The sequence below is a fragment of the Mustelus asterias genome, chromosome 12, assembly GCF_964213995.1.
Source record: "Mustelus asterias chromosome 12, sMusAst1.hap1.1, whole genome shotgun sequence".
NCBI classification, from domain to species: domain Eukaryota; kingdom Metazoa; phylum Chordata; class Chondrichthyes; order Carcharhiniformes; family Triakidae; genus Mustelus; species Mustelus asterias.
The window spans coordinates 21495044-21512172 of NC_135812.1; the positions used below are offsets into that span (position 1 = coordinate 21495044).

General features: G+C 42.3%; 1 protein-coding gene across 1 annotated transcript in view; it reads left to right on the plus strand.

The window, feature by feature from the left end:
• acaca (acetyl-CoA carboxylase alpha) overlaps positions 1-16782 on the plus strand; it is a 267266-nt gene extending 250484 nt beyond the window's left edge. Inside the window, exons 53-55 of the mRNA XM_078224912.1 lie at positions 4903-5073; positions 14047-14183; positions 15399-16782. Of these exons, the coding sequence (XP_078081038.1) occupies positions 4903-5073; positions 14047-14183; positions 15399-15525 (435 nt within the window). The 3' untranslated portion in view covers positions 15526-16782. The remainder of the gene's footprint in view (positions 1-4902; positions 5074-14046; positions 14184-15398) is intronic.
• The last annotated feature ends 347 nt before the right edge of the window (positions 16783-17129 follow it).

The window sequence follows — 17129 nt, forward strand, 5'->3', positions numbered from 1 at the left end:
GTGAATTCTGGCGCATTTAATATCCCAATATAGAGCTGAAGATATCAGGAGTATTGCTGTGCCTAGTGCACTGAGGAGGTTCTTTATCACGTAGGGTGAATCAAATTCATTGAAGACGAGCAACTGGAGACCTCAGGAGGAGGCCAAGATGAATTATCCACTTGGCAAATATTTCAGTGTTATTCTTTGCACTGAGATGCTGGGCTTCAACATCATTCAGGATGCAGATGTCTATGGACCCTCTTCCTTCTGGTCGTTGCTTAATTGTTCACCACCAATTGTTCACAACTCAATGTGGCAGGACTGCCACAGGACTCCATTGGTTGTGGGATCACTTAATTCTCTGCCTGTAGCAGATACCTTTTGCTGTTGAACATGTTTGTAGCTTTGTGCTGTAGCTTCATCAGGTTGGTACCTCATTTTAATTATGCCCTGGTACGACTCCTGGCATGCTTCTTTACACTCCATTGAACCAAAGTTGGTCCTTTGACAATATCGTAATAGTAGATTGTAGGATATCTTGAGACATGAGTTGCAGATTGTGGTTGAGTACAATTCTGGTTGTCAGCACCTCATGCGTGCCCTGTTGACTCCAGTTTTGCTTGGTTTCCTTCATACCATACTCGGTCAAATACTGCTTTGATGTCGAGGGCAGTCACTCACCCTCACCTCACCTCACCTCATGATTTCAGCTCTTTTGTACATGTTTGGACCAATGCTATAATGAGGTCAGGAGCTGAGTGCCCCTGACAGAACCCAAACTGAGCATCAGTGAGCAGATCATTGCTGAGTAAGGGCCGCTTGATAGCACAGTCGACAATACCTCCATCACTTTGTTGATTGAGAGTAGACTGACGTAACAGTAATTGGCCAAGTCTAGCTTTGTGTGGACAGAAATGCTTAGTGTAATTTTCCACCTTGGCAGGTAGGTGCCAGTGTTGTAGCTCTACTGGACAACTTGGCTAGGAACACAGCTAGTTTTGGAGCACATGCCTTCAGTACCATTGCCAAAATGTTGTCAAAGAGCCCATAGCCTTTGCCGTATCCATTGCCTTCAGCCATTTCTTGATAAATACGTGGAATGAGTTGAATTGGTTGAAGACTGGAATCTGTGATTCTGAGGACCTTCCAGCAGCTAATTTGATTTATTATTGTCACATGTATTAGTATACAACGAAAAGTATTGTTTGCGCGCTTTACAGACAAAGCATACCGTACATAGAGAAGGAAAGGAGAGGATGCAGAATGTAGTGTTACACTCATCGTGTAGAGAAAGATCAACTTAGTATGAGGTAGATCCATTCAAAAGTCTGATGGCAGCAAGGAAGAAGCTGTTCTGGGGTTGGTTGGTATGTGACCCCAAACTTTTGTATGATGGAACATCCACCCAGCACTTATGACTGAAGATTGTTTCAATACTTCAGCCTTGTATTTTGCATGCATGTGCTGGACTCCCCAATCATTGAGGATAGAGAGATGCGTGTAGCCTCCTTCTCCAGTTAGTAGTTTAATGATCACTCTAATTCGTGACTGGATGTGACAAGACTGCAGAGCTTAGCTCTAATCCATTGATTGTGGGAGTGCTTAGCTCTGTTGCATAATTCTTCTGCTCTTTGGTAAGTAAGTAGTCCTGTGTTATAGCCTCACTTTAGGTATGTCAAGTGGTGCTCCTGGAATGCCCTCCTTCATTGAACCAGGGTTAATTAACTTTGGCTTGATGGTTATGGTAGATTGGGGGATATGCCAGGCCATGAGGTTACAGATTGTGGTTGTATGCAATTCCGCTGCTGTTGGTCCACAGTGCCTCACGGATGCCCAGTTTTGAGTTGTTAGATCTGTTCGAAATCTATTCCATTTAGTACAGTCACACAACACTATGGACGGAATCCTTAATGAGAAGATGAGATTTTGTCTCTGCAAGAACTGTGCAGTTGTCACTACTACCAATACTGTCATGGACAAATGCATCAGCAAAAGGTAGATTGGTGAGTATGCGATCAAGTAGGTTTTCCCTCTTGTTGATTCCCTCCTCACTTGCCGTAGACCCAGTCAAGCAGCTTTGTCCTTCAGGACTTGGCCTGGACCAGCTCAGTCAATAGTGATGCTACTGAGCCACTCTTGGTGATGGACATTGAAGTCCCCCACCCAGAGTGCATTCTGCACCCTTGCCACCCTCAATGCTTCCTCCAAGTGATGCTCAACATGGAGGAGTTTTGATTCATCAGCCAACGAGGAGCAGTACATGGTAAGCAGCAGGGGATTTCCATGCCCATTATCGACCTGATTTCATAACACTTTATGGAGTCTGGAGTCAAGGTCAAGAACCCCCAGGGCAACTCCCTCCCAACTACATACCATGGTGCCACTGCCTGTGGTCTGTCTGTCCTGTTGGTGGGACAGGACATATCTTCGGATGGTGATGGTGGTGTCTGTGACGTTGTACGGTATGATGATAACTATATCAGTCTGTTGTTTGACTAGTCTGTGGGACAGCTCTCCCAATTTTGGCACATCCCCAGATGTTGGTACGGAGGAGTGTTCTCGTTTCCAGTGCCTTGCTGGGTGGTCCATCTGGTTTAATTGCTTTTAAATTTTGTAGCAGTTTAATACAACTGAGTGACTTGCTACGACGTTTCAGAGGGCAAATGAGCAACATTGCTGCATGTCTGAAGTCACATGTAGGCTTAACTAGGTTAAGGATTTTCTTCCTGAAAGGATATTAGTAAACAAGACGAATTTGTGAGAACCCCCCCTCATAATTTCATGGTCACTATTTCTGAGAAAAGCTTTTTATTGCAGAATTATTTAATTAATTGAATTTAAATTCCCTCAGCTGCCATCATGGGACTTGAACTCTCATCTCGAGAGCATTAGTCCAGGTCTCTGAATTACTAGTCCTGTACCATTACCCCTGTGCTACTATTCCCTTTAGAGTCTAATGCATGTTGGCATGTAGATTGTAAAAAGGGCATCCTGCTGAAGCCGCGTGGTGCACCGTGCTTCAAGTGGGCATTACAATTAAATTGGTATGGTTTCGGGCATGATCCAGGGAACTACTTGGAAGGAAACAGTGAAGAGTTTTAAATGTTCAGCCATGTTCATTATGGTTACTGATATTGGAACTGCAAGGGAATTGAAATATGGAAATCTACAACAAAAACAGAAAAATGCTGGATAATCTCAGCAGGTCTGAAGGCATCTTTGGAGAGAGAGTAGAGCTAACGTTTAGAGTCTAGATGACCCTTTGCCAGAGCTCTGACGAAGGGTCATCTAGATTCGAAACGTTCGCTCTACTCTCTCTCCACAGATGCTGTCAAACCTGCTGAGATTTCCAGCATTTTTCTGTTTTTGTTTCAGACTCCAGCATCCGCAGTATTTTGCATTTATCTTGTGGAAATCTACAGTCTAGTTGGTGGAAATGGAGGGACAGGATGGTAGGGCGTTGCTTGGATGTTGCTCAGTGCTGTTTTCCCCCCCCCGCCCCCAACCTATATCTCCCTCAGCACAGGCTGATTACAACATGGGATTAGATGAAGTTATGATTTAATTCTGAAATCACAAATGTAATTACCTTACAACTTGTAGTTCTTAGCATGTGTTATAAAATTGAAGACAAAACCAAAAGAAAGTGAAGACAACAGCTAGTTGAAATGCATCTTTAAGAATGTTCTGTGTTTGCAAGCTCCTGTGTGAACTGCATTAACACTTATTGTGTCCACTCCAGTTTGATGCAAGACAAATTCACTTTATTTAATAAATTGTCACTTGGCATGAAAAATGTAGCAAGCATTAATTTGGGGAATCAGGTTGCCGTGTGCTGCTTAAAACCTGTTAATGACACAAATAAGCTTCTGAAAAAAGTTAACCTGATTAATAAAATGCTTTAATCAGCATTTTTATATACATATCTGTCTCAGCTGTTTGATCATTCTGTATGTTTGCTGATGTATAAACAATGGTGCTTATCCTAGTTTTAGAAGAAATCCTGAGAAAATGATTAGGAAGTGTTACTGAGATGCAGTCCACTCCTCAGTCTGACCTCCAACGCGTGCCTTGCCATCAGATAACATTGAGGAGTGGACTGTATGGGCCGTGCACCGAAAACCTATCTGCTTGGATCAGGATCCATGAGTCTGAATGAAGAGTTTGAAGTTTTGAGATTTAACGAAGTGTACTGAAGTTTTCTAGTTTGGAATTCTGATTGTTGAAAGTAGCATAAAGTTTGGTTTCTCATTTAATGCACAGTAAGAAGTCTCACAACACCAGGTTAAAGTCCAACCAGGGAGCGGCGCGGGCTAATTGTTCCTGGTTTCTCGTTTCAAGGCTTCATTCTACGATCATCTTGCTGGTGCCAGTACAGAGTGAGACTGCGGATAGTTGGGAACCTGTCTCGGGGGCAGGGGATTCATATGGTATTCGTGGAAGTGGAAATGACTAGGGTTGGGAAGCATTTTCCGATCGGGGCCATTGTGATCTCCTGGACTCGTTTCGATCGCCTCAGGGGGTCGGAGAGGAATTTCCCAGATTTTTTTTTCCCCATATTGGCCCTGGCGTTTTTCACTCTGGGTTTTCGCCTCTCCCTGGAGATCACATGGTCTGGAATGGGGGGGTGGGGGTAAGTTAATAGGTTGTAATGAACAAAGCATCGTAGCTGTGAGGGACAGCTCGGTGGATAGGATATTGGTATGTAGATAGGCTGGAAAATTGGGTGGGGATCCTGGATTCAGGATTCAATCCTGGACCGGGGAGCGGCGCGGGCTTGGAGGGCCGAAGGGCCTGTTCCTGTGCTGTATTGTTCTTTGTTCTTTGTTTATTTGGTAGCAAATACCATAAGCTTTCGGAGCACAGCTCCTTCGTCAGATGGGGTGGATATATCTGACCACCATTCTCATTTAATGACAGGATATCTTGGATTGGCCAACGTCACGTACGTTCTTCTACTGGCGCCTGCGCAGATTGCTCCTGGAAGATACCGTGAAGAAAAAGATTCTGCATGCAAACTCGGAGCTGACTGACGGACAGATTCAGGCAATGCTGAGGCGCTGGTTTGTTGAGGCTGAAGGAGCTGTGAAGGTAGGTTTCTTGGGAGCTGTGACTCATTACCTGTGATTTGTGCTGTCTGTTACAACCTGCTACAAGAGTAGCTCTGCACAATAAGAGCCAACCAAAGATGCACAGCAGAGATGCTGAGCATTAATTGTCCTTTCCAGGAAGGATGTATTTTGAGAATTGAGTTATTGCATTTTGATCGCATGCTCTACCCTACATCCCTACATGTTACCAGTGTAGCCCATACAGTTTAAAAATTCTGATTTTGTATTTTACAAGACCCAGCCAGGAATTCAGCAATTTGTTTCCTGAATCAGCTGAAAATCAAATAATCCGGCAATCAATGAGAAAGAGTTTTAAAAAGTCAAGCATGTGTGTAACAGGGAGGGAAACAACTTCCATGGTACTCATTACACAGAGACAAATTTCAGAGTGTTTCACAGGATGGAAGATGATGGTGATGAGTGTCTGAAGCCGCAGAAACCCTGTTTGTACACCTAATACCGGATTTGTGCCATCAATTGTGATCAATTTCTGGTGGCAGAATGGGAACTGATCCAAGGAGAGTAAAAGCCTGGGTAAAGGTCTGCAAGGAGAGTGTTGAGGAGGTTTTCGAAGGCCAGGGTGGTGGAGGGAAGAGGTTTTGGAGGGTGGGGCAAGGCAGCTGAAAAAGCAGAAGAAATTAAAAACAAGTAAACCGGCAGACCCTACAAATAAAGCAAATTGGAACTAAATACAAGTGCACATGGCCCCCTGTAGACCAGTGGGGTGGGGGGCGGTGTTGTGGTAAGTACATTTTCTTTGATGGAAAATAGGCACTATCACACCAAAAGCAAAAGACTGTGGGTGCTGGAAATTGGAAATAAAATGGGAAATACTGGAAACAACTCAGCAGGTCCAACAACAACTATGGAGGGAGAAACAGAGTTAATACATCAGGTTAATGAATTTTCATTAGAGCTCGAACTGAATATAATAAAGTGAGGAAGAAGAAGGGGGACCCACACAATAAAGTATGAAATCCAATGACAGATTAGATCTAGGGCATCTGAGGAATTGCTTTATCTGTCAAGGGACAGCACAATAGCAGTTCCCTGGGACCACAGCCTCCCAAGGTATAATACAAGGTGCTCCCAAAGGAGAGAAATATAATTATGAAAAGACCGAGTTGATTTTAGGAATGTTTGTGCTTATCAAGGCAAGTAATGCGAGTCCTTGGGAATGAACCATTTGTAACATTTCGCATTGCGAGCCCTTGTATTGAACAGCTAGGTGTAGGTTTAAAGATAGTGTGGTTAAGCTTCAGGATATTTGTTTCTGTCACACAGCTGAACTTTTCCATTTTATGCATTAACCACTCATGTAGGGAAATGTGTTAAATTGTCCAACGTTGTTACTCTAAAAAAACAGTCAAAACACACTTTTTTTAAAAATGCCAGAACAGAGTGGTGTGCAGGAGTGCTGACATATTCAGGGTCGAAGGTGCTGAATTATTTGGCAGGATTAGTAGGTATCTGTTACCACCAGGAATTACATAGACAAGGACAGGAACTGTATACAATCTGCTCCTCTTAATTTGATTTGAGTCAAATTATCTGATCATTCAATTTTTTAAGCACTTAAGTTCCCACTGTGCTGTTAATTTATGTTCATTGGATAATTTGAGATTTTGATGCAAAATATCAACTTCTAAACGTTGGCGTCACATTCGATCATTGAGGTGTAAAAAGACATAGTTAAATAGATGGTGAAAGTAAAAGTTCAAAAATAAGGAACAAATAGTTCTAATTTGTATTTTTCTATGATCTGACAAGGATGTCAAAACCAGATCCATTACTTAAAGTTTGATGAGAAAAGGGCTGACATTTCAAGTCCAGATGACCCTTTGTCAAAGCTAAATCCAGTTAGAATCTTTCATTCCCTCACTCTATAGTATAAATATCTCCCACTTTCTATGCCTTTCAGCTTTGACAAAGGGTCATCTGGACTCAAAACGTCAGCTCTTTTTTCTCCTTACAGATGCTGCCAGACCTGCTGAGATTTTCCAGCATTTCCTCTTTTAGTTTCAGATTCCAGCATCCGCGGTAATTTGCTTTTATTACTTAAAGTTTGATATTGTTTATATTATTTGGATGTTCCTTAAATGCTAACGGGGTTTGCTCTGTGCTCTTCCCAATACAGTCTCAAATTATTCAGGAGAGTGAGACTTTATACCAATGGAAATTCTTTGTTTCTATGAGGTTCTCTACAGTAGAGCTGCAAGTGTCATTGGAGCACTCGAGACACTTTAAGAGTCAGTTGTTTATATATTTTTTTTATATAGTGTTTGTGCTTGCAAGCAAGTAAACATCAGGATTTTAGCTTGACATTGAAGGCATGAAAAGCCTTCCTAAAAATCAAAATTTGCAAAGTGGGGCAATTTCAGTAAAAAAAATAGAACTAGTTCCAATTAAATTTAATAGAAAAGATCAAAGGGGCCAAGTCAAATCCAGAGTGCTCTCTTATCCTCACACTGCTCCAGTAGCTCCTCCAGGGACTAATAACTGATGAGGTGTTTGACATAAGCAAAATAAGAAAATAAAGTTCTAAACTTCAGGAACAAAAGAAAAGACTGTCCCAACCTTGCTCTTAACATTGCTTCAAATGTCCATTAACACACAAAGCAAAAATACTCTGGAGTCACGCCAACCTCCCCAGGTAGAAGGTGCTCTCGATGCAGGCGTTTTGTTAACTAATACTTACAATAATCAACTCTGATTATATTAAGCTACAATTAATCTGCACCCTGGAATGTGTTGATAGGAACTGGCATGCTGTTACTTAATTAAAACCAAAAGGATTAAAAATATTAATGGTATTAAATATTCTCCTAAACCACAAGCGCTGGAATTCTTGGCTAAATCTGCTCTTCTAATGCAAGCTTAAAATGAACAGTCATTTACATCCTTTGAATCTTCAACCTCACATGCCAAGTATTACTTTGTTTAAGCTTATGACAAGATCGCACCATGAATATGCATTTTAGCATTAGGAGCTGTCAAAAAGGCATGGGGAAGCATTTTTGTGAAGCAAGTATGGTTTATGTAGCCAAAATTAAAAAATAAGATACCAAAGAAGCTGATCTATATAAATTAGCCTCCAGATTTAAGCTGCTAGTAAGATAGCAGGATAGGTAGTCACAGCAGGCCCTTGGAAACATAACCTTGCATTTGGAGAATAACCTTTATGTGGGGTTGGGGGAGGGGGGGGGTGGTGCTGGCAGCAGGAGATGGTGGTGATTTGGGAGGAGAATATAGGGGTCTCTTTAGTTTACTTTACCTTTTTGTTCCTTCCGGTTCTGAAGCACTGATTGTCAATATATTGAGACCTTGTATGTGCCAGCAATCAAGAAATCCTAGCTGATTTTTGTTCTTTTCTACATCTCAAAACTTGGACCACTTGCTGTGCTCCAACTCTCGCCGAACCTGATGTAAACATAAACCAGGGATTGAAGTTGAGATTCTGCGAGGTTACTGCCAAGCCAAAAGCTTCTATCTACCCACCAAGCCATTAGAAGGCTGTAAATTTGTTTTTAAATGGCCAGATTTTTCCGGTAACTAAACACAATGGCAACCTCCAAGAACCACTTGAGCGTGGTTAACCATGCTAATAAGTTAGTTGCTATCTGAAACAAAAACGGAAAATGCTGGAAAATCTCAGCAGGTCTAACAGCATCTATGGGGAGAGAATAGAGCCAACGTTTTGAGTCTAGATGCTAGATTCGTCAGAGCTAAGAGCAAGGAGAATCAGCAGAGATTTATACTATGAGGGTGTGTTTGGGGGGAGGGGAGGCAGGGGTGCAGAGGTGGAATGGAAGAAAGGGAATGTAAGTGAGGATACAGAATGCTGAGAAGGTGCTAAAAGTGCCCATTGAGTGATCAGAATGTGTGAATGGCAGAACAGAGGTATAGATGGTTAAAGGACTGCCTGGGGATTATGGCTGTTGCCCTGAAGGGAAGTGGGGGGGGAATGGAAGCGAGAAAGAAGGATGATGAAATGGATAAATGAGATGAAGCAAAATGAAATAAAATAAATGGAAATGGGGTGAATGTGGAGGAGAGAATTCATGCTCTGAAGTTGTTGAACTCCTAGGCCGAGGCAGTCCCTTAACCATCTATATCTCTGTTCTGCCATTCTCGCATTCTGATCACTTAATGAATGCTTTCAGCACTTTCCCAGCCTCCTGTGTCCTCATTTACATTCCCTTTGTTCCATTCTCCCCCACCCGAATAGCATAAATCTCTGCTGATTCTCTTTGCTCTTAGCTCTGACGAAGGGTCATCAAGACTTGAAACGTTGGCTCTGTCCTCTCTGCACAGATGCTGTGAGACCTGCAGAGATTTTGCAGCATTTTTCTGTTTTTGTTCCAGATTCCAGCATCCACAGCATTTTGCCTTTATATAGTTGCTATCTGAGTTGCTGGGCGGCACGGTAGCACAGTGGTTAGCACTGCTGCTTCACAGCTCCAGGGTCCTGGGTTCGATTCCCGGCTCGGGTCACTGTCTGTGTGGAGTTTGCACATTCTCCTCGTGTCTGCGTGGGTTTCCTCCGGGTGCTCCGGTTTCCTCCCACAGTCCAAAGATGTGCGGGTTAGGTTGATTGGCCAGGTTAAAAATTGCCCCTTAGAGTCCTGGGATGCGTAGGTTAGAGGGATTAGCGGGTAAATATGTGGGGGTAGGGCCTGGGTGGGATTGTGGTCGGTGCAGACTCGATGGGCCAAATGGCCTCCTTCTGCACTGTAGGGTTTCTATGATTTCTCCAAAAGCTGCATAAAAATGATACCACGCTGAGACACTTGCCATCGAGGTACATGGAACTGTTGCTGTAGATGTCATAAATGCCCAATAAACATACCAGAAAAAAATCTCTGGGACAGTGAATGTTTATTTATTAGTCACAAGTAAGCTTACACTAACACTGCAATGAAGTTACTGTGAAAATCCCCTAGTTGCCACACTCTGGCGCCTGTTCGGGTACACCTGAGGGAGAATTTAGCATAGCCAATGCACCTAACCATCGGACTATGGGAGGAAACCGGAGCACCCGGAGGAAACCCACGCAGACATGGGGAGAACATGCAGATTCTGTACAGACAGTGACCCAGGGAATTGAACCCAGGTCCTTGGTGCTGTGAGGTAGCAGTGCTAACCACTGTGCCACCGGGATATGTCTCAGTCACTGCCAGGCAGCAACACTGGCACGGAACATTAACTCTTTTTAGTGTCATGTCTCATTTCTTCAATTTATAATTATTGTTTGAGGTTTATAAGAAGAAGTAGTCTTTTCTTTAGATCTCTCTTATTTCTATTTCTATTAATCCCATTATCCCCACTTTATTTTGCTCTCTGTATTTGATTTATCAATGAATTAAATATTCTAATTTACAGTTCCTGGTTCAGACACTCAGCGAAGAACTCAATCTGGTTGGTTGAAGAGTTTGTCCCATTCACACAGGTCCCAAATCCCCTGCAGAGGGCTCTTCACTGAAATGAATTTAGAATCATCACAGCTTCCGGTGCAAAATCCCGTTGAATGTCTGTGAACCAGTGCAAGCATTATGACACCTGGTGCCATTCATTTGCCACTAACTGCAAAATCTGGCCAGTGTTCTGTAAACATGCCTCCAATTTGTCAAATTCTTTAAGTGTACACTTGTACCACAGGCACAGCTTGGACATCTGTAGAGGAGGTCCATCAATCTGTCCTATTACTTTAAAACTGTTTAGTGTGCCTTTGCGAGTGGCGCTGGAGCTAATGACACAAGATGCACAGAGTATGTATGCATAGAGCAATGCTTCACGGACAACTAACTTAATGTTAGAGGAGCACAGATGTGAGTGCCAGCTATCTATTAGCATTGAAATCATTCTAAACTTCTTTACCCTGTGGACTGCCTGAGCAGTTCTTTATTGCAGCATTGCACCAGCAGTGCTGCTGGAAAAGCAAGCCTAAAATATAAAACGAAAGCCTGCAAATGTTGGAAATCTGACTTAATAACAGAAAATGCAGGTCTGTCGGTATCTGTAAAGACACACCACTGTTTCAGGATGTATGCCCTTTGTTAGAACTGTATTTCCAGTGTTTACTATTGTGAAATCAAACCAGTTAGCCTGCAGACGGGGAGGGACCTGATAGCTCTTTTGTTCAGTCAGGAATCAGATTGCTGATGAGTTACATTGTCACTTTGGAGTTGAATGTCACCCTGAATTGAAGTGGCAGCATCCAGTGACAGTCTCAAAGATGATTTTGGCAAACCACATGCTTGAGCTGAATCAGGATGTGTGGCCGCTGCAGCATCGTCCGCCCCGATACTCAATTGCTGACTTTGCATCCTGGACGTCCCCTAATGAAAACCTACCTTGCAAAGCTCCCCAAGATGATGACCTTGCCACTTTCAGTCGGTCTCTGAGGAGCTTGTAGCAAAATGGATTCACGGAGTGCACTTAAACAAAATTGGAAGAAAATTAAAAAGAGTCAGCCACCTGACCAACTCAGCAGTGAAGAAAATACAGAGTCCTGTTAAGCGCAAGATTCTGTCCTGAGGTTGTAAAAGGCTCAGCGGTTTTACTTTGTAGTGTCTATATGATAGATGAGGGCCAAATCAAAAAAGGTATGCTCTTCACCGAAAGGCGCCCTCTCACATTTGACTTCAAGCCATGTGTACGAGTTTGTGCTGTTTTCCAGTTGCTAGTGGGAAGAACATCCTCATAAAACCAAGCGAAAAGGAGGTTATTTGGTACGCTGACAAAGATCTTGTACTTGCTAGACTCCAGGGCTACATATAGCTCATCTGATGCAGCTGGAGGCGTGTGGTAGTTGAGGACCAAGGCAAGAGTAGGAGAGAACCAATCCATCAATTGACTGCTTACTGCAAGGGCTCTACAAGTTAACTTCTGTATCACAGCACAGCTGATTGTTCATTGTCTTCGAATGCCTCCTAATATGTTTATAACACAGGTAAAACCATACAATTTGTACAACTTGGTTGAATCACTATCGCAGTGATAAGACAGATATGGACATAAGAAAAGACCTTCAGTGGGCAACCTCAGATGCTGCAAACTTGCGCGCCATTCTCCCCAGTTAGTTAATGTCAACTCATTCCCATGGGAAGCAAAAACTCTACGGCCAATGTCACGAAAAAATTAATTCCTCTGCAAGGCAAGCTGTCTACAAGGTGCATTGTTAAAAGTGCTTAAGTAGCAACCCCTCCTCAGTATGCCTCATTTTCCTTGAGAACTTGTCTTTTGTAAATCGCTATCGGCACAAAAAGTTCTGCAAGATTCTTGTTTCTAATCCCCAATTTCTCCATTCCTCTCCTGAAATTGTTGACTCCTGCTGCTGTTCAGTTTTGTGGTTGCAGGCAGCCCTTCACTGCCTTATCTAAAAGTGGCCCCTTATCATGTGAAGCCAATAAGTGAGTGTAAGCAGGCTGTTTAACCATGGAGATGCCAGAGCCATGACAAACGCTGTCATCCGCTGATGTACACATGCATGCATGCACTTTGCAGTTGTCACTGGATCCCATTGAGAAGTAGGAGAATTCTTTCTCCGGGTGTGTTAATTCCATTGTAACTAAATGCTGTTCAGGCCAAGATGAGTAGACTGAGAATGGAGCCTGGAATTTCTATAATGTGATTGGTTTAAGATAGTAATGACGATAGCTGTACCCAAAGAGCCATTGGAAAACTTGCTGATTAGCTGTTGGCTGGTAAACAAAGTTTTTACTTTAAACCATGTAGTTTTATACATTTTAAAATATCCATACAGGAAGTTAACATTGACATGTTGCTATATAAAGATATTAAATATCTTGGCCTCCTTTTGAAAGGGGTCTATTGTACAGGAATTTCTAAAGGGTCTGAAATCGCAAACTCCATTAAGATAGCTTCCTAGATCAAAATAAAGTAAAGTTTATTTACTAGTTGCAAGTAGGCTTTCATTAACATTGCAATGATGTTACTGTGAAAATCCCTTGATCGCCACACTCCGGTGCCTGTTTGGGTACACAGAGAGAATTTAGCATGGCCAATGTATCTAACCAGCATGTCTTTTGGACTGCGGAAGGGAAATGGAGCACTCAGACGAAACTCACGCAGACATGGGGAGAACGTGCAGACTCCACACAGACATTGACCCAAGCCAGGAATCGAACCCAGATCCCTGGTGTTGAGAGGCAGCAATGCTGCCCTACCACGCCGTTGTAAAATTATCATATTTGGAATTTATTTTAAGAGCCAGAAAAATGCTTTATGTTTGGATCTATGTACATAATGTTTCACATGGAGTGACAACCTTCCTTTACAGTTTTAAGATTTTAAGTTGTTTCAGATATATGATCTTGTTTTCTTTCAGTCACTAGACTTGGGTCTCAGTTCAAGTGCTGGAAGAAGCCTTAGGAAGATCTTTATTTTGACAACAAACATAGATAAAATTAAAATTTTTGGATATTTGCTGAAATGGGCTGACTCCAGACGCTGGCAGGACCCAATTCTTGGATTCCCATCCCCATTCCCAGTGACAGCAATTTTTGCTGGCGTGGGATAAGGGTGCAGGCAGCAAGCCCAAACCCTGCAATGCTAAACTAGCCGGCTCCATTTCATGGGTAGAAGGATACCCCCTCACAATGGAGTCAGGCCAACTCCTGGGTGGCTTGTGGTTCATGATCCCTCAGGAGAGCTGTGAACCATAGTCAGGATTTGGGAAAATTGAGGCGTGACGAGTCAGAAAATTTGCCAATTCGAGCTAGCTGCCTCGGCAGCCCATTCATTTCCAGAATTAATTCCCATCTCTACAAGAACAACTATGTAAACTGGATAAAACCCAGTGTCAATGGACTTCTTCATTGTAACTGTCTTTAAACTTCATTGTAACATAATTAGAGTTGAACCTGAAGATTGTCACTCACTTCTGGTAACGTGTCAAAAATGGATCACTGAAAATCTCTCCCCTTTCCAGGCCTACCTGTGGGATGACAATAAGGATGTTGTAGAATGGCTGGAGAAACAGCTACTGGAAGAAGAAGGAGCTCGCTCAGTTATTGATGAGAACATCAAGTACATCTGCAGAGATTATATTCTCAAACAGATCCGAAGGTGAGACTCGCACTGATTTTGCTCTTTACAGAATTGTTTTAAGATTACTGATATTGCGGTTTATAAATCTCTCTCTCATATATTAAAAGTGGCCTTTTCAGCATTAATCACACTTCGAATAGAAAGAAGGAGCACAAAACTAATTAGTAACAGGGGATAAAGGTTCTTCGTGCTTTTATAGGTGTCTCAAATTTTCCAGGAAACAATCCAAAAGCTCTTTACTGCTATCCAGTTTCTTTAGACCTCTTTCAAGCATTTACTCTATTCTCCAACTCACGGGCAACGCCACAGAAGATCCACCAATTTGGGGTGAGGGTGTTGGAATTGGGCAATGTGTACTTTACTGACTTTTTTTTTCACCTTGTACAAACTGTAACTTGTTCAGTATTTTGTGTGCGTAAGTGCTACTGAGTACGCATTTATCAGGAACCCTCTGCAGGCAGTGCAGAGATAAACGCACTGTCCATTAAACCTGTTCCCAAACGTTTTTCCAGCATATCTTTGATTCATGGACGGCCTTGCAGTTTGATTTTCTTTTCTTGGGACCTCACACAGCAAGATATTAATTTTCAGTTGGATTACAGGTGTGTTAACTGAATTGGACAGTGGAAAATCAGAAAGACACAAGAGATAGAGAGGCAATCGAGAGGAATCCCAAAGTGTGCTGATTCCAGTTCTTGCAGATCTTCACCACAACCCTCACCCACCCGCCCTAGGCAGACCTCATCGTATTCTGGGGCGGGTGATGCACCATTTGAAAATCACTTCACAGTTAAACTAAAAGCTGGCATTAAGTTGTGACAGCCGCTGGCAGTTGGGAGGTGATGGTGATTGCATCGTGGACTTAACCGGATGGTAAAATGCTGCAGATGTTAAAATAGTGTTGTTGAAATAGGCATTCTTGGCTGTTCTGGAACCTCACTATAATAATGATAGCTCCTTAAGAGCAAGCAACTCTGGTGTAATGCACAGTCCGTTCACAGCACAGCTGTCCACTGTTGCTCTTGAGGATTTCTGGGTTCCAAATGTATTCTGATTTAAATCACATCACTTGTGCTAATCGTACGTTTTATGTCCTGTTGTTTTTAATCTATTGTAAGTAAATTAAGTCTTTTTTTCACTGCAATTGTAATTGTCCCATTTTGTAATGTCAGTCAGAAGATGATTGCTAAGCTCACAGAAAGCAATGGTTTGATTGTACTTTTGTCTTTGCAGTCTGGTGCAGGCCAATCCTGAAGTTGCCATGGATTCTATTGTTCACATGACCCAACACATCTCACCTACTCAGAGAGCCGAAATTGTCCGCATTCTGTCAACAATGGATGCCCCTGCTTCAACATAGAGGACACGCAGAGTGGATTCTGCAAGGAGCTGGCTGTTCCACCACAACGGCCAAGGATAACAACAGACAAGGATGTGGAGGACGTTCCGGAGTGCGGATACTCGAGCACAGAAATATGGACACTGCCACACAGATACAACCATAACCGTTTTTTAAATTTGTATCTGAGATGTAAGGAAAGGAACAATTTAATTTGACCAGATGTAGATTTTTGATGTGATAAGAAAAATGTATGCATTCCTGGCACTGGTTTGCACCCTGAACTCTAGTCCTCATGAAAGGTACTGAAGATGCCTTAAAGATAAAGTTTTCACACTTGCTGGTCCATAAAATTCTCATCAAGCTGCCAGCAATCGGATCTATAAATACTGTTCTCTGTTCTTTTGCAGGCATAACATGACGGCACATCTCATGAAGGGCATGTAGTACATTGTGGTTTGCAGTGCTAGTTAATTATGCAATTGATGTTGAGTGGTTTGCAGAAATATTTTAACATTTCTTTATGTAATCAGCTACCTTCACCAACCTGAACTGCTGCTGTAATTTATTTTTAAAGAAAAATTAAAAATAGGGACTGACTCGACAGAATAGTTAAGCAGCCAAGTGAAAGTTACACCCACCCCCACAATTTGCCATTGACTTGAAAGTCTCTGAGAAAAGTTGTGCAAATATGCAGAGACAGAGGGGTAGGGTCGATTATGCCAGCGCAGAAAAGGTGCCCATTACATTAAGCCTCATAACTCTGAATTAATGAATCAGTGTGTACACCAGAAGGTGAAGATGTGAGTATTTGAGATTCTCCCATTAAAATTAAAAACAACATCAGATAGTTTGTTTCCAACTATGTTGCAAATTGAAATTTCATTGGTGCACACTGCTGGTTAAGTGGCAGGTAGGTCCAAAGGTTGCTGATATAGATGGGCCAATTTTAGGGGAAAGGATTTATCGAGGGAGGAGCAGTGGACATTTTCAGCGCCAGCTATTTTAATTTGATTTGCAGGAGGGCAAAATTACAATTTCATATTTACCTTGAGCCCAATAATTGCCAAATCCAACACGGAGACTTGAGAATAACACCAGTAATGAAATGTCAGGAGGAATCTGTGAAAGAAAAGCATCAGCATTTTCTCCTTGGCCTGGGTGCTGAAAGAAGGTTTTGCGGTTTGAATGTGCACGGGTGACGGCATGAGGAGGACTGTTTAAATAGAGAAAATGTTGTTCACTGCAGCATTAATAAACACTTCAGTTTAACCCTTTCCTCCGTATTCTCCTAAAGGACTTTACAGTGCCCCTAGAATCAGTCCAAAATAATTGGTGGCTTTAAATCACTTCCCACCATTCGTAATATTTTGTAGCCACGGTAAATGTTTCTATTGTCTGGCAGTGTGTGACTTTAGGGAAACAGAAAATGTACATTTAATAAGAGCTTAAATATTTAGTTTGCACTATGTAACATGTCTAAAATAACAGTAACCAGGTCTGGAAGAGCTCCTGTAAAGATCTGCTGCATAATCTATAGCCGGGGTCTTTGAGCAGTTTTTAAGCATGTTGGGTGGGGTGGTCATTAGTTACCTTGCTCAAGGTAGGACAGCAATTGTTTGCAT